Genomic DNA, 26183 nt, shown 5'->3' on the forward strand with positions numbered 1-26183 from the left:
ATTTAACTGAATTATGGTAGAATAGACTCTGAAGGAGACAGTGAAGAACAACAACAACACAATCAAAAATATTTCAGAAACCTTTTTTTTAAAGTAATTCTTTTGGTTAGACATTTTTTTTTTAATCTAAGTTGGTATATTGTTCAACTTTTTACAGTCACTCTGTTGTTATAGATGATGAACAAAAGGATTTTACAGCTCACACAACATGCATGCAACACACATGACATTATAAAGGTTATAGCAAACAATGTCACTGAATTCACCATTAACTCTTCATGTGAACAGTTTATGATGTTCTATATGATGTATCATTGTAACTTTTGTCCATCAAAAAATAGGTCACCTTTTTGTGTTATTATGTTTGGTTTAGATATAGATATGATGTAAAATACATCATCTGGTTATGGTGGAAAGTAAAATGGCCACCACAAGGCATTTTTTGAAGGCTCCATTTTTTAAGATGTTTAAAGGTATAAAATGCTAAACAAACAAACAAAAAAAAAACAATGTATAGACTCATTCATTATTTTTCTGTGCTCAAGACACTTTACCAACCTGAAACATTGGTATTTGATGCCCTAGTATCTTCCTGGTGCATTCATGAACAGCTAGGACAAATCCTACAGATTCTACCTTTAAGACTCCAAACTGTACAAATGTACCAAGTTCATGCTTTTATGAAAAAGTGAACATACCACCTCAAATTTTGTACACATCACCCACACTATTTATCATCGTCATCATCAATATATTTTAAAGCATCAGATATAGGAAATAATAGTCAGTTCAATTAAGTTAAATTAATCATGTTCAACTCATCTAATGATTAAGAGATAAAGTTTGTTATTTCATAAGATATGGACCTCATAATTACCAGCTCCAGTACTTGTTATTACAAAATAATGATCAGCATCATTACAGCCAAATTGCATCCAAATATTTTTGTCAAATAGGAGCACAGGCTTCCCTGTAATGTTACATGTGTTTACAGAATCTGATCAGTTTGATCTTACTCACTGTGATGTGTGCTCTGGATCTACATGGGATCTCAAGCAGATAGATAAACTCTAATCCACCATTAAAAAGAGATAAACCAAGCTGTGGTGGGCTCACCCCCAGCCGCTAATCCAGGAGCACCTGACCCCGTCTGCTGGATAAAATGATGAGATAGTTTTGTGAGAATAATTAGGATACTGAGCAATAATTATACACAATCCCTCAGTGTTTTTCTTTGTCTTTGCACAGCACTGTGCTATATTGCTATCTGTGCAGTACAGTCCAGGTTTAAGCTGAGAGAAAATATTATTTGTCACAGGGTAGAGCAAATACATGTACTAACAGTGGCTGCAAACATATCAGGTGCAGGCCAGCAGGAGCACACTCACCAATGAAAACTGGTAAAAATGATGACACAAAGGGATTATAGTGAAAGCTAAAATGGTTTTTGTTTGGGGTCATCATTATTAATTCAAATCAATATATTTCCAAGTGTTTGAATCATTACAGAAACACACTCAACTGAAGATCTATGATATACAGTCTAGTCAGAAAATCACTCAATCACTCAATTCCAAAAGATCGTCAAGAATGGTTCAGGTGTTTATCAGACTAAACATCAGAATGGAGGAGAAATGTAATATAAGTCAGACCATGTAATGCCAAACAATGTGGTTTGACTGAGAAACCATGGATTCTTGGCATACGAGGTATGTAATCCCTCTAGTGAGTTCTGGGTCTACTCCCCCGGTTCTCTTCCAGCTGGAAAAACTACAAAGAAAGGTGCCCAGGAAGTATCCTAATCAGGTACTGCCTAAGGTGACTCCTTTTGATGTGAAGTAGCAGCGGCTCTCGTCCAAACTCCTTCTGGATGTCTGAGCTCCTCACCGGAAGTCTAAGGTGGAGCCTAGCCGCCTCATTTCGGCTGTTTGTATTCACAACCTCATTCTTTCAGTTGCTACCAACAGCTCGTGACCATAGGTGAAGGCTATAACATAGATCGACTGGTATATCGAATGCTTCCGACATAGCTCCCTCATGACCACAACAGTCCGGTACAATGTCCACATTACTGCTGATGCTAAACCATTAGGCCCTTTTAATACTACCTGAGCAAATTATAAAAGCTTCCACCAACTTGACAACATGTTGTAACTATCCCTTACAATAATCAGTACTTCCTTGATTTTAGTGGTGGTAGAGGTAATCACATCATTGGGGAAATAAGGTGGGCCCCCTCCTTCCCTGGTGTTTCATTGATAGGCCCATGCCACCTCCAGAGGGCTCAATGGTGACCTCTGGCATCCCTAGTCCCCCTTTGCTTTTAGCCTTTCCTATGGGGTGATTCTCACTTTACAGCCCAAGTTGGGTCCAAGTCAGTTGCTACTACATTCAACCACCCTCAACTCCCTTGTACCATCAGTTTCAGCTTGCAAGCAAGTAAGGTCCTGTCTATGCTGACCAAGCCTTTGATTTGGACGCTCTGGTCTGTGTGACAACAACTGCATGAAACTGTTTCAGAAACCTGTTTAATCAGTGCCACACAGAATTCTGCCTGTTCCAAGGGCAATCTTAATCTGACACACCAGATGGTTTGTTACACAGAACCATCTGGGGAGTCATCCTTAGAAACTGTTTGAAAAAGGGCAGGCACTTTCAAAAAACACTTCCACCAATCAGGTAAAACTCTTGCTAAAGCCGGTCGGGAGAAGAACAAAAGTATTTTTCTACAGAGAAAAGCATTCAGTGGCGTTCTCTGCTCTTCTCTGGGGGCCACCATTGTTTGTTCAAAAAGAGTCACTTCCATGAACGCTTCTCGCTGTCGTCATACCTAAAGCCACGGCCATAGCTGCCAGTAGTCTTTCCTAGGACGCTGATTGGCTGCACCACTTTTGATGAGGACACAAACGGATAACTGGAAGCCTGGCAGGCAAGATGGATTCTCGTGTGATCTTCTGATCTCGCAAATCCGGTTCCTTCACACAGTCAGGGCAAAAAGAAATCCTACCCAGAACTAAAAAGCTCTCCCTAATAACAGAACGAATAATCATGGCAATAAGAGGCCTGTCCACTATGACATGACTACAGTTCTAGACTGAATACTGTTTTTGTGAGGATTTTTTTTTTTTTTTTGCATCTACCAATCCGTAAAATCCAAAAAGATCTGGTGTTTGTGTTGGCCTCTGAAAGCTCACATAGTTCATGTAGTAAAAAAGGCTAAAATATTACAATATGGAAATGAAGGCGGATTTAAGGCTTGTGTGGATAAACTGGGCAGACTGGAGCCATGCCAGCAGACGAATGGGGTAGGATGGCAGGAGTTTGGACAAAGAGACAGACCAGTGGCTAATCCAAGTCAGTGATGAACAGCATATTAGACAGAGCAGGCTTCCATCTGTGTGACTCTCTCTTTCACTCACACACACACACACACACACACACACACACACACACACACACACACACACACAGATACACAGAGCACAGGGCAATCCTAATTGTCAGGCACCCCACTGCTGCTCTCCTGAGCATCTCATCTTATCCTCTTATTGCTTGGTAATATTAGTACCCAGCGCTCAAAATATTTCAAATTGCATGTGAGAAGAGCACTTTGAAGTTGCACTCCACTGCTTTTATCCAGGAGACGAGGTCAGGTGCTTTTGGATTAGCAGTCAGCGAAGCAGCCAGGGGTAAGACCACCACTGCTCCCTTTATCTCTTTTTAATGGTGGATTAGAGTTTCTCTATCTGCTTGAGATCCCATGTAGATGTATGGTTTGACATCCAGTGCACACATCTTATTAAGTAACTGATGAGGTTCTGTAAACACACACACACATACGCACACACACACACACACACACACACACACAGTGCTGCTGTTTTTCTGGAGAGGTAAGTCTCTGCAAGAAATAAGACACAGGAACACGCAGAAACAAGGTGCATGAATGTCCAATAAGCCCAGAAGTCACTGAGTCAAGAATCCATTTTCAGCGCTCACTTACAATCTGTTCTCATGCCCAGATCGTCAAATACTGACGCTTGTCACGCCACTTGGCATCTCATACAGACACTCAGGGTGCTCTTTAGCATCTGTATGACATGCACCAGGCTTTCAAGTATTTGAGTGTGAACCCATCTGCATCAGGTGACATAGAGGAATCCTGCATATGGTGGAGATGGATGCATTGGTCAATTAAACACAAGACTTTCTCAAAAGTCACTTTTATCTTTAAGTTTTAATTTACATAATGTTACATGTGTCATTAATCCAAACCATGGTCTTTCCTTAAACCTAACACAGTAATTTTGGTGCCTACACCTGTGACTGTGACAGTGTTAGCCACATGTTCAAAAGGCTTTCTGGCAGCACCTCATACAGATGTTAAAGGGTGCCTTTGATATCAGTATGAGACCCTAAGCAATGTCACAAAACATTATTTGATGACCAGGGATGCCAGCAAGTTCATATGTACCTTGTAATTAGGGTTGGGCAATTGGATGATTATATTGTCTATCAACAATGGGCTGATTTTTAGGGCGATATTCGTCATTTTGTTTTGCTAATGTAACAGTCTGCAGAGTGACAGCCTCTGCTCTGCACAGCGGTGCAGTTCACACCCACTCAGCCGACCATGAGTGAGCTGAGCTGGGTGAGGAGTGAGAGGAAAACAGTCTGCAGAGTCAGACTCTTTACACTCTTTTCACACGGTAAAGTGAGGATTTATTTTGACCAAACCAGAGCTGGTGATTGTTGGAAGAGTGGACAGACTAACAGAGACGGTTTTGGAGAGTTTTACATACTTTACTGTTGAGTTTAAATGAAGTGGCTTTGAAAATCAAAAACTAGGAAGGCCATTAACCACTTAGCTGACAGATGGAGCAGGGACACCTTACTACATATATATTGCATTAAATATTTTTGGATCGTCTTCTGTTTTTACAGTTACCTGTAACTACTAAATCAGCAGCATGGCTGATAGGTGTGTTAGCCTCTATTTCAGCTCGTAAATTTACAAAACGTTGTGGCTCACAAGATTGTCTTTACACATGGAATAATAAGACAGTTAATTGACCAATATGTTTCAATAATACATAATTAACTATTTCACCATTAGTGATAGGTGCTACACAGTGAGTTAGTAGGTTAGCGACCTTTCCTTAGTGTTGTGTAAATGAAATGTTTTGGGTTTTTGTTTATGAATAGGCCAATTTATCTTAAATAATATATAACATTTTAATTTTTGGAGAAAAGAAAAATAGTTTGGACACCTCCTGAAGTAATTCTAAGGAGCCCCAAGGGGTCGCAGGCCCACTGTTGAAGACCGATGCTTTAGAGACATGCAGGGGGCTAGATCTTAGCCCAGCTGACACTGACCTACAGGAACTTTCTTACTGGGAGGCGACAGCATCAGTTTTATTTTGCCTCCACACCAGCAACAGCTGTGGCTGGAGACGTTCTGTTTTGAGGCTGTCCATTCATCTGTCCTATATCAAAGAACGCCTTGAGGGAATTTCTTCAAACTTGGAACAAACATCCACTGGAACTTAAGGATGAACTCATTAGATTTTGGTGGTCAAAGGTCACTGTGACCTCATGTCGGTCCTGTTCTCTTCAATGCAAAATCTCAGGAACATCTGGGGGGAATGTCATTACATCTGGCAGTGGCACAAACATCCACTTGGACTTGATGATGAAGTGATTAGAATCAGCAGTTCAAAGGTTGCTGTGACCTCACTGAACACATGTTTGGCTCCAGAACTCAAGAGTTCATACACTAATTATGACAGTATTTCACACAAATGTCTAACGGGATAAAATGATGAGGTGATGACAGTTTATATCCAAAAGGTCAAAGGTCAGCCTCAGTGTGACATCATAAATTCCTTCAAATGTTCATGACATATATTACATGAAAAAGGCATGGATGTAAACTGCAACTGGTTGGCAGAGGCATTCACCCATGAGGCAGTAATTCTAGTTTACTCATACAGTTGGCTGAAACATTAGTTATAGTAAGCAGCTCAATCATGCAGAAACTCTTGGGTGGAGCCTTTTAGATTCTTTAATCAGGAATCAGGATGTAAATTGTATCCCAGCAGTGAAGTGGTTTGATGCATCCATTTGACTGAAATACTGGGCCAAGATAAAACTCATTTTTATGCTGTAAACATGGCCTCCCTCATAGCTGTGTCCTCGCTGAGGTCGATGTGGGTTCTCTTTGCTGTTTATTGATATCAAGTTGTTTTTCATGATCCCGTTTGGCAGAATTATTACAGAACAACCATAATGAGATCATCCCAGCCAAGCCTCTGTTCAGAACACACAATCCTGGACGCTTGTACTCATACTATAGACAATATACTTTAAAGTGTGATGTTTCTACAAATCACTTGCAGTTCCCTAAACACTGACACAATGAAGTTCCTTTACTTAAAGGTACAAACTCAAAGGTCCTTATCCTCTCTGCTCTTTCCTGGACTTGTTCCAAAAACCTCTCAGAACAAGTGGAGCACTGACCCGTGTGTGTGTGTGTGTGTGTGTGTGTGTGTGTGTGTGTGTGTGTGTGCATGCAGGTGAGAGGAGGACAGTGGTTTCCTGTATGAGGATAGCCAATAAAACCATGGAGGTGGTGAATGACAGCTACTGTCAACCTGAGAACAGACCACACCCACAAGTACGACCCTGCAACTCTCACCCCTGCCAGTACCGGTAAGATACACACACACACACACACACACACACACACACACACACACACACACTCAGATACACTCAACCATGTGTTAGGAATATTCTAGCCAAAAGAAATAATCTTACTTATATTGCTAACACACAATGCACAATGTGTACCTTTAGAGTGCATAGAGAAATTTGAAGTCACACATCATGGTATGGATCACAAACTTAAAACGACCAAAATAGATCCATATCACAAACTAGGGCAGAGGTCTGCAACATGTGGCTCCAGAGCCACACGTGGCTCTCAAGCCCTGCTCCAGTGGCTCCCTGTAGCTTTGGAAAAAAGCTCAAGAGTTTCGACTGGGCTTAAAACTGAACTTAAAAACCTTAACAAATCTATTGCAGTGTATTGCCTTGAAATGTTGACTTGTCTCAACTATTTTTTGCAGTGGAAATCGATTCTTACATTCTTTTACTGTAAAAACACGTAGTCTATACACCAAAGAATACTTTGTCAACTCAGATGTGTCAAAGCCTGCGTCTGTGGCTCGGTGCCTTTTCCTCTAAATTTTGACAGTGGCTCGTCTTCTTGAGTGTCCATAAGTTAATTATGGATGTCAAATTAAAAAAAGGAAACGTTCTCAGGAAGAAGTGAGAATTTAATAGTTGCAGCTCCAGAACCCCTGAACTAGTTCATTTAAATTTCTGAAAAAGGCACCAAATTTACCTGCTGCTCTGGGTTTATCTGCCTGCAGTCATATGAGTAGTAATATAAGTTTAAACAGAAGTATGACTAAAAAAGTACTTTGGCAGGTACTTCCTTCTATACTCGACAATGACTGTATTTTTACATTCAAATAAATCATGATATTCACTCCTTAACGATTTATCATTACATAAAGCACATCTTCCTGTTATCTTTGTGATTCTGCCATTGGAGACTCGACAGTTACAAACACCCCTGGTATACCTCCTGTTTTCACAGAGAAAATATTTGTCAAATTTAAAGTCCTCCTTGGATTCACTCTAAAGATCACATGACGATATACTCTGGAGTTCATAGGGACACTTACGCAGGAACTGATCTTTTAACTGTAAGCTTCAGCCAACTGATGTTGATAATATATGAAAAGCCACAGTCATTTAATATTTGCTGAACAAATGACAGATGGACATATGCATATATTCTAGTTACATACAAATTAAATTAACAGCTATACAATGTCCAGCTGAGTCTTCACAGATGAAGATAACATACTTAAATTATCTTCAATTATGAGATTTATTTTTACCTTCCCAGAATTGAATAAAAAAAAAAAGGCAGCCAGGTACGTTTTAAAGACTGGGCATTTACAAAAACAAACAATAAAGACTGAAATGCCAAACTACAAAAACAACACCTGCAGATTCAAATAAAATAAAAATGTTAAAAGCTACATCAAGGTTTATATACTACACAGATACATACAGCCATAAAGTATGCCTATACACATACCCTGTAAACACACATACTCACATGTAGATACATAAAAAATCCTTACTGAATATCTTTACTTACATTTCCCTGATCTGTGTTAAAAATGCCCCCCCAGATTTCTGCATAGATGTCAGGTTTCTCATTTTTTTCATCTGTTCTGAGATCTGCATCTGAGAAAACTGTATAGACCAGACTTAGAAACTAGATCAGTAGAATTTATCTTCTCAGTTGCACCTCAGGGCTTCTGTAAAATCATCATTGCATGTTTTCCTTTTCCTTTGAAATGTGCTTTGTGAGAGTTATTCTAAAGCAAAGTCCACACTAAGACGGCACATTTTGTAAATGCATCTTTTTCTGTGTTTCAGCTGTCTGTCCAGACAAAAACTGCATTTTCTCACCCACAACTGAGCTTTTCCAAAACAGTCTCCAGAGCGAATCAATCTTTGAACACCAGCTTGGTGGAGCTTTTACTAAACGATGAAATAAGCTGCCCAGTGAGGGTCCGGGGCTTCGTGGCAGCAGACTTCTGTCTTTCTGTCACTTCAAACCTACTCTATGATCACTCATTTTAAATGCCAGTATGGCTGAATACACCACACAGCTGTTGTCATTAACCCAGAATTATCAAATTCAGCAGCACAGTGCAGCATAATAACTGATGGGCAACAGTATTTATGAGTCGTGATTAAATCACCATTTCATACTCAAGACAACAAAATCAAGAAAATCTGACCACTGTGAACAACTGCTGTGCATTTTTCTGTGGTAGCAAAGTTAAGAAGCTAACTTTTGGTCGACTGTGATCACTCATTTTTAATGTGGATGTAACTGATCACACAGCTGTTTTCATTAACCTTGATTTATGTAGATGATCTTTTGACCGTAAAATAATAATTTCACTCAATCATCTTTCCATTCAGACTGAAAGTAAACGGACTGTATGTTGTGAATTTTGTGTTTGTCACAGGTGGGTGACGGGAGAGTGGGGACCCTGCTCCGTCACGTGTGGTAAAGGTCTTCAGCAGAGGGAGGTGGTCTGCGTGTACCACCTCCAGAACGGTTCCCTCATCCACACCAGGGACCTGTACTGCCAGGGAGGAAAACCTCCTCCTCTGCAGGGCTGCGAGGGCCGCCTCTGCCTCACTGTGTGGGAGGCCTCAGAGTGGTCCAAGGTATGTCGCTCACACACTGTGCTGATGACGTGTGAGAACCATCACTATCTGGATATGGATGATTGATCTCAGAAGTGTTTCTTAAGAGTGTTTCTACAAATTCTTTTAATTTTTTTCACACGTTTTCAAGGCAGCTCTTAAGAGGGAGGTCACATGACCACCATTAAAAGCTTCTTTAACATTTTCTTTAAACTATTGTCTCACATACAACTAAAAGAGGTGAGTCAGTAGAGTGTGGATCCCTGCCGGGCAACAGAGGGTGAAGCACCTCCTGCAATGTCACCACAAGTACCAGACTCAACCAGCTGAGATTTACAAAGTTCTGCCGACATTCACATGACCCCAAACAACTGGAGCAGTTGTTGATCGCTTGCAGCCCAAAGTGGACGATTGTGTGAGTCAAAACAGAGCAGTGGAAAAAAAATAGAATTACTGCCTCACAGCTGTTTGTCTCCACCAACAAGTCTAGTTCCAGTCCATCCATGTCTGTCCACACTCATAATGTTTGGAGTGAAGACTTTGAAAGAATTTAACATGGAACTTAACACTATATTGACCTGTAACTTTGATGGAATAAAATGTATTTTTGGCAATGCAGAAGTTTTAAATCTACATGTGTGATTCCAGTGAAAAACACGCTGTCTTCACATGGAGACTGTTTTTACAGAGGAGGACAGAGGACTGAGAGAGAGCTGAACGTTACGATGTTGTGAAGTTGACTCTTGACCTTTATCACTTTATCACCTCATAATTTTATCCTTTTAGATATTTGTGTGTAATTATGTTATAATTGGCGTGTGAGTTCTTGAGTTATGGCTAAAAATGTGTTTAGTGTTTCACTTCATCCTTGAATCCAGTGAGCATTTATGCAAACGCCTGTGGTTTTTCAGAAACTTTCACGTCACCATGTCATTTTGACTTTTAAAATGTTAATTTAAGATATCTGTAAAACAATTTTGACATCTTAAAATATACATTTTCACATATAGAAATTAAACTTTCATTAGTCAAAACTAATTTAGGAATATCTTTAATTTAATTATAGATCACAGTAATTCCTCTTTCAAAAGGCCTTTACACACTAACAGCAAAGCAAGTAGGCTAAATTTGGATGTGGAATATAATATTCATAAGTATGTTTTCATTAGTGTATAATAACCTGAGAATAATAATCGTTGTGTTTTTGTTACCTCAGTATGAGCTATTCATATCTACAGAGTGATCAGTTTCCATGGAGGCCGCCATTTTTCTACAGTGGCCCAGAATGGACAAACCAAACTGCGACTCTAGATACAGCCTTCACGTCTTTCACGAGTTTCTGGGCCACCTTAAGTTTTTTAAGGTGAAGCAGTCTGTAAGCTAGATGCCAGTAAATACTACAAACTGGTACTTTAAATGAAAAACTGGGTTGTAGTTGCAGTAAACAACATTAGGTGTGGCTCTTTTACGTTGTTGTGGGAAGGAATAGAGACACAGAGGATTAAGCTAAATCAGTGTAAATTTGTTTTCCATTCATTTTAATCTGTTAAATCTGATTTTTCTCCAGTGTTCGTCAGACTGTGGCGAGGGTGTTCGTCAGCGCACAGTGACGTGTACAAACCCTCAGGGCCTCTGTGATCCTCTGTCCCAGCCCACTCAAGAGGAGCCCTGCGAGGACCACTCCAAATGTTACGAGTGGAAGACTGGAGACTGGTCCAAGGTATGACTGTCCTCAAACCTCACGTAACCATGTAAATCAGGCAACAGAAACACCAGGCTTAAAGAGAAGGCTTACATTAATACTTATCTCCATGCACCAAGAAAAGAGAGAATGCATTATTGAAAGAGGATAAAAAGTCATGAACTTGCTTTGTTACAACATTTACACAGGATATAGTCTTTCTGAATGAGTCTTTTTATAGTATTGATCACCCAAACACATTTCCAGTCCATCAGTAGATTCAGTCCAAGTAAACAGCTCTTTGACCTTCGGGGCTCCGCTGTTTCTATTTGCGCTTCTCCTCTCATCATCATGTATTTGTGTCTGTGGGGAAAACAGCTAAACTCATTTGAGAGTATAATGACGCTTGGCAAATGAGTTGTTGTGAGACACCATATGAGCTCCATTACACTGCTGCTATCACAGTATTATTAACTTATAATGACATTTCCTGATCTACAGAGTCATGTCTGACGCACAGAGACTGAAGCAGCCTCACGACACAACACTGTCATGTGGGGCTTCTGTCATCGAGTGCATGGATCATGAACAATGTGATTCAATTCATCACTTTGCTCATTGAAATAACTGGATTACATCATTTTGGCTGATGGAGGCCATTACTTTATAAGAATGGCTAAATCCTGTCTGCTGATATTCAGGCTTGTGCAAGTTTGACTGCTGCAAAATTTCCAGTGAGTCAGACTGTGGCTGTTAAAATGCACAGTTGAATAGCTATTAAAATTGCATCATTCTGAGCAGGTATGTGCACCAGTCATTACATTCTGGTTACAATTGCAAAATGCATTTGCATTATGGCAGGTTATGTAGTTTTAGGCCAAATTTAGAACAATGTGGCCACCAACTTGGAAAATAATGAGGCCTATCATAAAAAATGAAAAAATAATGGGAACACTCTCTACAAGGTAATGTCTATAATGCATTATAAACACATATTTTTATTATAAGTTGAGCATTCATAATGCTTTATGACTCTATGCCAAAGTGACAGAAGTGTTTGAAAGAAGAATCATAGTAGCGGAGTCCTGAGTTAGACGACACATTATAACGTATCATAAAACAAATTCTAAGTTTCTTAAATTGAATAATGTCTTATAAACATCCATAATATGCTATAGCATGACTTTGTGAGCTTTAAGTAAAGTGACAGCACCGTATGAGGTTATAAGCAGTTGTATGCTATAACACAATTATGAGAACTTATGAGCAGTAACTTGTGAGAAATTATGTCCAGCACTTATAATACTTCATAAACCTTGTTATGAGTTGTCATGTATGATTACAAACATTTATTAAGAGTTTAATTAAGCCTTATAAATCTAATACAATGGTTTACAGATATGGTTATAATGCATTATAGACATGACTTAAATAGAAAGTGTCACCAAAATAAGTTTTATGTCATTATTGCCAAATGATCATGTATCAGATTAGATTAAAAGTTCTGGACAACCATTAAAAAAACAGAAAAGAAGACAGTATGTTTAGATAATGAGGACGAGATGAGGACTGTGGGATCCATCTTGAATTAATGAATCCAGGATTTTGTTCTGTGCCTCAGGGTTCAGGTGTTGGCATCATCCATACTAAAAAGTAATCCGTTATTTCCATCGCCCAACTTTCCACCAGATTTCACTTAAAACTATGGAGGCTTTTTTAGACGAGACCAGTCAGTTTGTGACTGGAAGTGAAAATGTCCTGACTGCATGGTTACAGTGAGGGTGAAGCGCCTGATGTTTGGTGAGATACTGTAGCAGGAAGAGGTGGAGATGAACAGGTGACCTTTGAAGTGTTTTTTTTTCCTCAAGATCACATTTTTACCTGGTTTAGGTTTGATTACAATATTTGGTTAATTTAAAGTACTTTGATCACAGTGTATTTACACCTGCATTAAATTAGTCTTTCTTTCCTGATCCAGATAAGACAGCCAGATACAGAGAACAGATTAATGGAGATCTAGAAGTGAATGTCACTGACAGTCCAAGTGTGTATAAAAATATAAATAATGAAAGTAAAAATTGGGGTTTGTTACAGAATAATGAATTGTGGAAACTGACCAGGTTTGTGATGGAGTCAGGTTTCAGCCATCAGTCAGGATGAATGATTCCCAGAGGACAAGCTGAGCAAACATCAGAGGTGTTGAGTCGATGGAGCATTGTGTTTCTGTCTTTGTGTGTGTGAAGGCAGGTTGAGCTTCAGCCTCAGCTCACTGCACCATTTAGCAGCATTAATGAAGGACACGCCGCTGCTTCCATTGAAACACTGTCTGCGCCTCTGCTACTATCTGCTCTCTTTATCTCTGTTATCATAAGCATGTAGCTGTACGTCGCTGTTCACTGAAGGCTGTGTCACATGACAGTGTGTCATCATTAGTTTGATGCTGAAATGCACCCTCTGCGTTACGAAGGAAAAAATGGCAAACAGAGGCCTGCAAAGTCGAGTGGACCTAAAAAGGTTCTTAAAGTGAACCCATCTATGCAGCTTTATGTGCCCCTCTACTGCACCAAACTCTACTTCACCTGTCACTGAAGTTCTGTTGAACTGTTGCACTCAAGTAACAGAAAATAACTAGTTTGTTTGACACGTTGTCCAACCATGCTGGAAAGCAAAATTATAGCTGTTCTGAATGGCCACGCTGAAGGCGGACTGAAAAGAACATTTTCACACAGTCTGTCCTGGAAGACTTTCATAGAGATGCACAGGAAGTGTGACAGAAATAGTCATGTAAAGAAAGAGAGAAAACTTGTGAGATTTGTACTCGTCATTTAGAAATTGTGCACATTGTACAAACTAATTATGTTTTTTTATGGCTGGTTTCACATGCAAGTCTTAAGTTGAGTCCCAGACTAAATGACCTGTTTAAGCTGTTTTAACTCAAAGTGACTTGCACATACTGTTCTGGATTAAGCAAAGCCCATTAGAAGAGGGAGAATTAGAGCTATTCTACGACTAAACTGAAGCTTAATGAATCCTTCAGAGAGGCAGGTTTAACTTCTGCTTCGTGATGTTTGTCAGGGAGCATCAGGCTGTTTGGAATGTCTGAATCTGGGGTGCCCAAATTTTTTCCCTTGAAATTGAATGGTGGGCCATGAGCCACATGTGAACACTTATTGTATTGTATTCCTCAGACTATGGCAAGTAATTAATAACTATGGATCATATGTAGAGCTTTTTTTTAGATTTTTTTTATTGGACAGGACAGACAGGCAAAGGCAGAAAGATGGGAGAGGAGATGACATTTTAATTCATTTAGATTTTTTTCATCTGACTGACCAAATAGAACCAGTTTGGTCCACAAGCCCCACTTTGGGCAGCGTTGATCTAAATGAAAATTCTCCTTAAAAGAGATAGTTCACCCAAAAATGAAAATTCAGTCTTTATCTACTCATTCTCATGCTGAATCAACATCTTCAGTGTAGTCTTTGTGTTTTAGGGGTTTAATTTTTTTAGTCCACAAAACACTGCTGGAGTTTCACAAGAAAACAGTTTTGCAGAATCTCCCAAAATTGAAATGAATGGTGACCAGTTTTCAAATGGAAAAAACAGCAGGAAAAACAAAACAAAAACAAACAAACAAATAAACAAAACAAAAAAAAAAAAAATAAAATGCCTCCATACAGCTTGTATCATGTACTGTATCATGCACAGTCACCCAGTTGAGACAGTGTGCATGTGAACGTGGTTTCAAGCTAAGGGTCTACAGTAAAGATTCAGGCTAAAAACATGGTGTAAATGATGTCAATTTGGCCTGTCGGGGCTTTATGAGACTTGGATTACACCAGATGAGCAGTATGGAGGTTTGGGAGATTCTGTTCTCTGTGAAACTCTGACAGTGTTTTGTGGACTAAAAAACAGACCCTGACCTTCAGTGGGGTGAAGAGCATGAGGTGAGTAGATAATGACTGAATTTTCATTTTTGGGTGAACTATCCCTTTTACTGGATGGTTTGTTTTAGTAGTGCTTCTTCTTTTTGCCTGTGCCATTATTCTATCTCCAGATTCACACCACTCATGCTGTTTTCTGTTTCATTCCAGCTTTGGTTACTTTCCTTACTGCAGGACTCCATGCTGTCTGTCTATCTAAGACAAATTCAAACCATTTTCATGAAAGCTACTTAAATGTCTCCTGGATTAATCTAAGCCCTGTCTGTGAAACCAGCTCATAATCTGACAACACTGCGGTTAAGATCTGCTCAGGGTTTGGAACGAAAATACTTAAAAAAGATCACGGTTTGGGTTAAAGCAGGGGTGTCAAACTCAAACACAGAAAGGGCCAAAATTTAAAACACAGTCTAAGTCGCGGGCCAAACAGGATTAACATTTATTAAACTGTCTAAAACTGACTATGTTTTATTCAGAAATATGAATTTGAACAGCCAGACTGCAACAACTTTTTCCTCAATAAAATAAATAAGATTTAAAATATTTTTTTTCTTCAACAATAACAAAAGAAAACGAGAATATTTCAGCTCACATATCCAGGTGGGGTTTATATTTGAAAATGCTTGCTTTTTGTCTGCACACAAGATATCGCACACTTTAATAATGCAAACCCTCAATGGCACTGCATTTGACATAAAAATATGCTGATATAATAATATTACAAACCCATCAGCCCATCAGGTACAGATGAACATATTGACCTGCTCAATTTAACATTAAGACCAAAACACACTGAGGACTTCAACAGAAAAGTCAACTGTAGCTTCTATGGTTCACTGCAGGCTTCAGATTTAAAATGTAACACCACAGAACCAGCAGTATTTTAGGAAAAGGTTAAACTGCACACTGACACACACTGAGGAGATGAAGAGGAGAGACAGAGTCTGGACTCTTCATCACCACTTACAATAATGCAGCAATTAAGTATTTAAAAGTACACAAATCAGACTTGGAGTAAAAAAAATCGCGCACCAAAGAAGTGTACATTAATATTATGATTCATGATCATAAAAAGTTTTCTCTCTCCCTCTCCCTCTCTCTCTCTCTCTCTCTCTCTCTCTCTGCTGTGGGTTAGTCTTATTTTTTTCAGGTGGAGCTGCAGTTCATCTCCCTCCTCATATACTTGTGTTTCTTTGTACTGAGTCAGTTGCTTAAACAGACAAACCTGTTTACATTGTCGTTTGACAGAAACTCGCGTCTTCGCGACTGCGAGCTGATTTATTTCTTGAGTTGCGCAGCAGCTGACGCAGTGCATTGTGGGACTTGTATGAGTGGTGGAAGTGCTATTTACCGACGGGCCATTCATAATAGACACGTGAAATTAGCTCGCGGGCCGTATATAATTGAATCGCGGTCCAGATGTGGCCTTGAGTTTGACACGTGGGTTAAAGTGATCACTGTCACAAAATCTTACACCAAGGATTCCCATCTAGACACGACCAAAAAGAATAAGCTTGACTGCTGTCTTCCTCGCCTACATGCAGTTGGCCAGTTACTGCAGAGTGAATGCTGAATTATTGATTAAGAGAAATTATTGGACACAAACCCCCAGACAATACTCCTGCCTTAAGAAACAGGATGAAAGAAAAGCATTAAGTGGTACTGAACTCAGGATTGGTTCCAGAATTTCATGTAGCTTTAATACCTAAGATCATAATCAGATCCTTTCTTTACTGCACAGCCTGCTAATGTTGTTGCATTGCTTTCTTGTACAACAGCCTGCAGTGTGAGAATTTCACTGCATATACAAGTGAAAAATACACGAAGGGCGCACTGGTCTGAGTCACTGAATTTGTATTTGAGCTGCGCTGGTAAAATACACAGATTGGCTAAACCCAATGCTAACAAATTTGTTCTTGAATCTTTCATCTCTCTCTTTTTTGTACAAAACATTCCCATGCTTGGCCAGCACTGAATGTCACTTTCACAAACGTAGGCAGTGCCATATTAGCTGTCGCTAATTAACAATAATTCTGTGAGTAATTTGATGGCAGGCTTTTGTTGTTGTCTGGTTAAAGTGATCCCTGCAGCCGGCGTCTGTACTCAGACAAAGACTGTTTGTGAGGGAAGAAAGTCCACTCTGTACCACCTCTACAATCACTAATTCAAGTTTCAGTACAGGAGCTGCAACCCCAGCAAAACTTCCCCTCTCTAGCTGATGATGTCGTGGTGCGGCAAAGTGAGCACCTACACCTGTTATTTCGATGTGTCAGATACATATTTGAAAGGACAGATCACCTCAGAATCAAAAATACATATTTTTCCCCTGGGCTGTAGTGCTGTTGATCCATCTAGATATTTTTGGTGTGAGCTGCAGAGTTTTGAACCTTGGTGTGAGCAGTTTCATGTAGTATCTACTTTCTTTCTAGTAGAAAAGAAAGTAGTTCTCCTGCAGAAAAAAAATCCTACATAAAACTGCTCACAATAAAGTGTGTTGATTATCTTGAGTAATGGGGCCATGGATTCTTTTTGGTGCTTTGAGCATCACAAGCTGAGTTCCATTTAGTCCCATTATTTTGGAGAGAAGGCAGACATCTCTATGGCTGATATCACCAAAACTACACCAAGTGTAGCATTACACGCCACTTTTCTTAAAGTGACTTATAAACACATTATAATGCGTCTACAGGTCAGGAGGAAAATATGTATTTTTGATTTTGGGGAGAATTGTCCCTTCAATAAACATTCAAGTTCACAGATGAACTCACATGGACCAAGTATTTAATTATTAATGATACAGTACAGTTCTGTCTTTACAGTACAACTCTTCTCTTCTTCTTCTTTAAGTGTATTCTTTTCTGGCACAGCATATACAGTAGAGAACTGTCAGGTGAATCTGCAGCTCAGATTATCTAATAGCAAACTGATTCCTTTGACCGACTGCTTGTGTTTTCCCTGGTAACAATCCTGCAGTGTATAATCACACTCATCAAATGTCACAGGATGCTGCATTTAGACCATTTAATCCGTTCTCCTCTGAGGGATTCTGTATTTGATCATTGCATAAAGGAATAGTTCAACATAAATAAACAGATTGACTATCTTTCTGGTTTTTTAAGGTTATTATTTGGCTTTTTGACAGGATAACTGAAGAGCAGACAGGAAAGTGTGTACAGAGAGAAAGAGGGGACAACATGTAGCAAAGGGCTTTAGGTGGAAGTTGAGTCAGCAGCCACAACAGAGGACTGATAGCCTCAGTTTACAGGCTGCAGGCTCTACCAACCGAGCTACAGGGTTGCTCCATGATTTTGACTCTTTCTAAAAGTTCTAAAATGTGTTAAGTACAGATGTGGAGTTAAGATGATGTCTGTAATGCATTATAAATATACATAAAGCTACTACAAGGAGTTGTAACTGGTTATTAAACAGTCTCAATTCACTACTAATGTCTCTATATGACCAACATAATTTCAGGAGACCATCCGTAAGAAGATGGTCTGTTTCTGTGTAGATTTTCTTACTGGCTGCCATCGGGTCGGTTTCTCCCTGAAACTGGATGAAAGCCTGTGTTTATGTTCTCCCAGTCAAAGTTACAGTGAGTAGTGTGGTAGCCAGTTAAAAGGAAGAAGAAGGAGGTTTATTTAGATACTTGTCTTTTTGACATTGTATCTTGTGGTTATTAAAGTGGAAACACTACTGCTTTTTTTTTTTTTTTTTTTTTTACAAAGAGGTGTCCAAAATCAACAAAATCTGAAAATTCCTTGTAGTAGCTTTAAAATACATGATACTGTGCCTATAGAAATGTATAATATAGTCTGGAGTGCTGAGTCACTCATAAAACGTTAAACCTTTTGTGTGTTGTTCTAGTGTCGATTCATTTTTTTCACTTTTCTTTAAGCAAACAATGACCACTTAAAGTGACTTACAACCAACTTGTAATGTACATTGTGTGCTTAACTTAAAGCACTCATTGACCACTTAAAGCAACCTCTAAACACATTATAATGCATCATAAACATACTTTTGTTATACTGTGCTTATAATAATGTTACAGCCATAATTAGTTAAAGCAGTCATAAATATTCAGAATATTTTATGACAATAATCATTACACATTGTTATTCTGCGATATAAAGCTGTGTTATGCATCCATTACATAATGTGATTATAATGCAGTATAAAATGATTATAATGAATTATGAATGAATGTTTTTAGGGCAGTCTATGTCCATCAACTGTCCATACAACTTTTTGTGTGTTGTTCTAGCATGAATTTACTTATTTATTTTCAATTCACTTAAAACAAACAATGACCACTTCAAAGTTTGACTTATAATCAGCTTGTAATCTGTCTATACTACAGGAATTTCATTACTTTACTTAAAGCACCCAATGACTACTGAGTTTAACATCACATTGTGATGCATTAAACATTAACTATGATGCATTATAAAATGGTTAGTTGCAGCTATGTGAGTTAATACACTATGATCCTTTCCAAAAAATGTGAGTGACCAGCAATTATGAAGTAGTATGATACTTGACCTTATAAGTCATGTTAATGCTTTTTAATGTGTTATGATTGTTATTACAAATATTATATTACTGCAAAAACCTTGTGAAAATGTATTTGTGCTTATAACTATAATTTAAACACAGTATAAATAATTATATGTATGTTTATAAATCATTATAATGCATTATTGTTTAACCTGTACAAACACAGGAATGTAAAAATGACAGTGTGTGGTTATAGAGGGTTTACAGCTACGTACAAGGATGAAATGAGGACTACCTGTGTGGACGTCCAGATAGTCACAGAATGAGCTGTGAGAAATGACGCCTTCTGATTGGCTGTTTCAGTGCTCATCATCCTGTGGGAAGGGCCTGCAGTCGCGAGTGGTCCAGTGCATGCACAAAGTGACCGGTCGTCACGGTAACGAGTGCCCGGTGACACTGAGACCGCCGACGTACCGACCCTGTCACCATGGCACCTGCAACGAGAAAATCAATGTGAACACCATCACCTCCCCCAGGCTAGGTGAGACACACTTTACAACTCTGTCCTGAGGTTTGATTTAAAGCTTCAGGGTGCCATTTTCATCAGCAAGAGGACAGATTATAACTGGCCTCTGACCAAACAACTTGTCATATTAACCAAGATAAGAAATGATCATTTAATAGCGTTCAACTTGTACCAACAGATTACGGGTGACATTAGAAAACCTCTCCCTCTGACATTTATTTGGCAGAATTTATTCATTTTTAAAGTGGTCGAGGTCTTTTGTTCCAGTAAGAAGTCTCCTGCTTTTATCTGAATGACTGAATTGGAAATCAACTAAAATAAATATTTAAAACAAAACAAAAAATGAGTCAAAACAATTAATGGATTAATTAATCCTGTCACAGTCTTGTCACTTGAAAAATGGGTCCAAACATGATTATGAAATCGATTAATCTGTCATCCATTTTCTCTGTTAATCAATTAGTTATTCGGTCCATACAATGTCAAACAATGGACAAAATGTTGATCAGTGTTTCCAAAAGTCCAAGATGATGTCCTCAAATGTCTTCTTCTGTCCACAACTCAAAGATATTCACTTTACTGTCAGAGAGGAGTTAAGAAACCAGAAAATATTCACATTTAAAGAAGCTGAAATCAGAGAATTTTCCTACAAAATGACTCAAAATGAATGAATGATTATCAAAATAGACTCAGATTAATTTAATAGACTGATCCATGCAGCTCTAAATGTTTTATCTTGCTGTTCCTTTCTTTATTGTTCACAGTTAATTGATTGAAAGACGAAAAACAGTGAAGCATTTTTCACTAGAGGCTGTAATAATGAATTGGCAGCTTTGTGTGCACGGTGCATAGTATATTGTTCTTTATTTTAACCCTACTAATAATCCCCATTTTAGTAAATGCATCTGTAATCTCATTACTTCTTTTACGTGTCCAGATTACATATTTCTGTTATGTGTAATCCATTACTCCCCAAGCCTGGTGAAAAGCACCACATTTTGTCGTTTAGTCTGGAGGACTTGTTGTGATTACTGACTTGCTGCCTCCCTCCTCCCACCACTCCACAGCTGCTCTGACCTACAAATGCATGGGGGACCAGTGGACGGTGTACTGCCGCGTGATCCGGGAGAAGAACCTCTGTCAGGACATGAGGTGGTACCAGCGCTGCTGTGAAACCTGTAGGGACTTTTATGCCAAGAAGATACTGCACAAGAGCTAATGACCAAAATGCACCTACTTTTCCTCCAAATAGCGCTCCTTTTTTGTAAATGTTTTTAATGTTAAATGTTATAAGAAAAACAATTTCTATTATTGATGGAACTTTTTTTTTTGTATTTAAATAAGAAAATGGCGAGTGCACGTTAAGTGTACATTTTAAATGGGCTCATAAGCTTCTAGTTTTGATGAAGACTTGAAAATGTCCAATTTTTTTTCTTTTGCTGTACACCAAAAAAAAAAAAAAAGAAAGAAAGAAAGAAAAAAAAGGGGGGGAGCCTTTAGAACGCCGGTCCAGGCGGCTTTATTGCACAGAGTGATTGAAAATAAGTGCTTGATTTTGAAGTAGACTTTATCTGGCAGGTCTATCAGATAACATGGGATTATTATGAGTTGGCCAGAGCTTTCCCCTCCCCTCCCCCTCTCCTCTTTCATGATGCTCTCCTTTGTATCTTTTACTTTGTCGTACTGTATTATAGCTAATTGTTGCAATTTCAAATAACTAGTAAATAGGTTTATACATAAGTACAATTATACTTAAAGAATTAAGTATACTGTAATAATGTGTACGTATCGATCAGGAGCCATGGTGAAATACTGTAGGATTACAGTGAATTGACCGAGCTAATGATAGGAGACCCACTGATCCACAGGTCTGTTTGAGGCCGTGGACAGCTCATGTAGCAGAACATGGTGGAAGCATGGACACGCGCGCGGAGGGTACATGGTTGATTTGTTTCCTCTCCCTCCGTCAATGGATTTAAAGTTTTCTTGCCGACAATATTACCCTCTTTATCCTGAGATTTGTTTAAATTCACTTCACGATTCAGAATTAGAAGTTGGTGGGGGGGGTGGTCAGTATGAGCCGCGAGAACTGACACCTTTCATTGGCTGTTTCAGCACTCGTCATCCCGATCATGGATATTTTTAAAGATTGCTTAATTCGTGCTCCACTGCCCCCAAGCCATGAACACATGTTGCTGCTGCAGTCACAGCAGGGCTGTTGTGATCCTGCTTATTAACTCGTAGCCAGTGCACATAAACTAAAATTAAGTCATATAAACAAATAAATCTAAACCTTTCCTAACTCTAGGCTTTTCCTTATTGCATTTTCACCATCATGTGTAAGTAAAACTCCATTCACACCTGCTATTAAAATGAGATCTATATCTGGATACGTTATCCGGATAATAAAGATCCAATCTTGCCTCTGCTTTTACACCTGGTATTTTTAACGTGTTCTTGTTATCCTCATTACAATCAGATCTCTGTCTTCCAGAGCAAAACCTGAGATTGACTGATTCGACGTGGTGAAAAGTTTATTAGGTAAAGTTTACTACATACTAGGTCCTAGACAGAAGTACATGTCAAAAAAGGAAAAATATTGCAGACACTGAGGAAGCCCAGAACGTCACATGAATGTTCATGGGAGAATCGTTCGTTATTTAATTTCCTCATTTTAGGTGGCAGCAATCAGCCCCAGACCTCCTTAAAAATAACAGAATTTTGTTTGTTAAGTTAGACTTAGGGGAGGCTTAACTCTGTGAAACACTGCAACATATTTTTTAATTCTGTCCCCCCTCAGCTGGTCAGCTCCATAAAAGAAAGCAGTGCACACCATCGCACAGACAATTATCTCTTACTGTATATCATTCATTTTCCGCCCATGTTGTTTTATTTTTTCATGCAGTTTTGTTAAATAACTCATCTTTTGATGCTTTCATGGCAGACATATAATCAGTAATTACAGGCATGTCTCTATAAGCCTTCTCTATTTTATGTCAGCTAGCAACAAATATCTGTATCAGTTTTATGTTGTGTCTGGATTGCGGTATTTTGTACAGAAGATCCAAACACATTGTGAGCCAGACTGCTTCCAGATGTTGTCTGATATATTCAATCACATTCCAATCACAACACATTTACACCTGCATTTTTCCTTGGATGGCTATGGATCACATTTTAATACCAGGTGTAAATGGGGTGTTCAAGTATCTTATAACTGAATAAAATCCAGATGCTATTTAATATGTTTGTTTACACTTGGCCACATTTACCGTATGCAGCCCCATTGGCTAAATCGCCAATGTGATTATAATCTGGACTTCCTGGTTATATACAAACCAGGACTGACTCTACTAGAGTCCAGATGGTAGCAGTAATGCCCCTGAAGCTGTGCGGTCACTGAGAAAAACACCAGAAGAAGCAGTGCACTTTGGCGGTATAGTTACAACAGTAACAGTAACCATCCAGTATCCAGTAACTCACAAACACATGGATGAAACCTATTTATGAACTCTTGTCTTCACACCCATATTTCATTCACTCCACTCCCTCAGCCTTACACATCTCTGCTCACTCACTGGCTGCTTCTGTCAGACATGATGGACACTTCCCCCAGAGAACACCTGTAGTATGACAGTTTTGGCACATACGTCAATGGATATAGACCGTCATATTCACTTTCAAGTCACAGTTCCCCGAGCCAAATCTGATCAAGACAGCGATCCTGATATTAAATCTAAGAAATGACCACTATATACAATGCCATGATTTTCAAGCATTTTAAGATTAAAGCAACATAATAGTTATCAGATTGACCGGAAGACATCTGGAGGTGGTCCGGCCTTTGGTAGGATCCTAGTTATTAGGTATGAATCGCTTTTTTACCTTCTTTCCAAATGTCCATTGGCTGCTGGCTGAGGCTTGTAAATGTTTTTATATTTACATTATAAAGCTGATTTAAATGTTAAATACATGTAGCCATCAGGAGCAGGAATGTGGTGGTTCCACCTGCAGTATCTGGTTTTAGGTGCTCTGGGATCTGATGCTAACTGTCTGTACTTCTGTGCATACGGCATCACACTGGTTACAGATACAGAGACACTGCTGTTCAGCCTGGTGTTAAAACTGGGGTGAGCAGTTTATTTTTGGCACCATTGAGCAATAGCTCCATCATAACCATTAAGCATAATGTTATTGAAGTGGCCTCAGAGGAAACTAGACTTCTCCTCACAGCAGTTTGTGAAATAGTAGCAAAACATGATCTATAAATTTATAGATTTCATGCTGAGCATGACTCCGACTCAGCCAAACATTTCTGTATTGAGCTGAGGTGTACTGAAGCATGATGTTCACTGCTGTGAGTGAGAGATGTCAAGATGTTCAGATATTTCCTCATTTTACCAGTGCAATTAAAAAGTGTTTGGAATATATTACTAGTTTGACCAGCAAGGTCAAGTGACAAAGCAGACTAAGTTATTAATAACTTACAGAAGCATTGCATGTAATAGTCCAGCTTCTCTTCCCCACTCACTGTCTCTCCCTTAAACATACACACAAGGTGGCTACAGGAGATTTTTGCATCCCAGCATCAGTGTTGCCCGTGCTGCTGGTGTTTTGTCAGTTTGCGTCCAGCTTGCGCTAAAGCTGCTGTCCCTGTCCGTCACAGAGGCGGTGGTCTGAGAGATGACAGAGGCAGCAGGAGAGAAACGAGTCTGAGGCAGCAGAGCCTGCTGTGTCTTTCTCTGTCACAAACAGAGATAGGCACCCAGACTGGGGGCAGCAACTTCAGCGCAAGCTTGACACAGACCCACAAAACATCAGCAGCATGAGTGACCCCAAGTTGATCTACAAGGAAAATAATATACATATACTGTATACAGTACCGGTCAAAAGTTTGGTCACATTCCTCATTTAATGGTTTTTCTTTATTTTTATAAGAATAGTTCAGATTATACCAACAGAGTACAAAGCTGAATCTCAAATATCAAACAGCAAAAAAACTTTTGCACACTTGTGCAGAGGAGGAGGCAATGTGTTGACAATAAAAAGCAAAAAGACTTCTTGCACGCTGTCTTCTGCACATGCAATCGAAAATTTATTGCAGAAGACTGTGTGCACTGTGTTACGTTTACCACATAATTCCATGTTTCATTAAATTTTTTTCTCAACTATTAATCTACAATATAGAAAAATAAAGAAAAAACTGTAAAACAGAGAGTGTGTCCAAACTTTTGTCTTGTACTGTGTATAAATAGTCAAATGTTAATTTTTTGTTGGAATACTATGGCAGTGAACGAAGCTTTGAAGCATTCAATACAGCCCTAAATTTCTTTCCATGTAGACAAATCTACTAGATGAAATGTTGTAACTACTTAACAAAGTGCTGTGAGACTTTGTTGCAAGAACACATTTAAATACAAAGGCCTAAGGCAAGATGTCATCATGTAGATAACACATCCAGATAAATGTCACTTGTTAACACCAGGTGTAAATGGGGGTCTAAGAGTTGTGTCTTTGTTCTTCACCGCTTTAAACACTTTTTCTTGCCCACTTTGACAAATAAACCTGACAGAAAAAGTCAGGAGGTAAACCAATAATCATCACATTTAAACAATGAATACTTCTTATCAGCACTAAAAATCTGTCACCAGCAGCTGCTGTTCAAAAAACATCATCATGATCATCATCATCATCATCATCACCCCGTCAGCCCTTTTCCCATAGTCACGGAGCTCACACACACGTGTGTGTGTGAATGTCCTCAGTCCTTTCCGAGGGTTGAATGGTGCTATCTTATGACCTGTTTCACTATTGTGGAATTCAGCTTTTTGTCAGTGACGGTCCTGTTGTCATTGTTACATTTGTTAACAGTTATTTGTTTTTGTATGTTGTAGGATTATTTAATAACATGCCTTTTATTGATGAGTTGTTGTTTTTGTTTTTTTTGCCGATGTAGTGCAAATATGCTTAATTATTCCCGTACTGTACTGTTTTTTTAGTTGCACATACAGTATGTTTGGTACATAAACTGCCACTAAATGTATGTTATGGTGCTGATTTGGAACTGAGTAAATGATTTTGTTTATACAGGGATTTAACCATTTGTCTGTTGTTCTGTGTAGTCACACTTTATTTGTACTGTCATCCACTTTGTGTTCAATATTCATCAGACCATTTCTGAGCAAGAACCTGAATGATTGGATCAAATTCTATTACAAGTCTACTG

The 26183-nt window shown here is 38.9% G+C and overlaps 1 protein-coding gene across 2 annotated transcripts in view; it reads left to right on the top strand.

Annotated features, from left to right (window-relative positions):
* Positions 1–22602, top strand: part of adamts17 (ADAM metallopeptidase with thrombospondin type 1 motif, 17) — a 188465-nt gene extending 165863 nt beyond the window's left edge. For both annotated transcript variants that reach the window (XM_084722188.1, XM_084722196.1), the window contains 5 exons: positions 6576–6711; positions 9126–9330; positions 10877–11029; positions 19795–19972; positions 21025–22602. In XM_084722188.1, coding sequence (XP_084578314.1) covers positions 6576–6711; positions 9126–9330; positions 10877–11029; positions 19795–19972; positions 21025–21176 — 824 coding nt within the window. In that variant the 3' untranslated portion in view covers positions 21177–22602. The remainder of the gene's footprint in view (positions 1–6575; positions 6712–9125; positions 9331–10876; positions 11030–19794; positions 19973–21024) is intronic.
* Positions 22603–26183: the final 3581 nt, after the last annotated feature.

This window comes from Lutjanus erythropterus, chromosome 1 (assembly GCF_056507025.1).
Source record: "Lutjanus erythropterus isolate fLutEry1 chromosome 1, fLutEry1.hap2, whole genome shotgun sequence".
NCBI classification, from domain to species: domain Eukaryota; kingdom Metazoa; phylum Chordata; class Actinopteri; order Lutjaniformes; family Lutjanidae; genus Lutjanus; species Lutjanus erythropterus.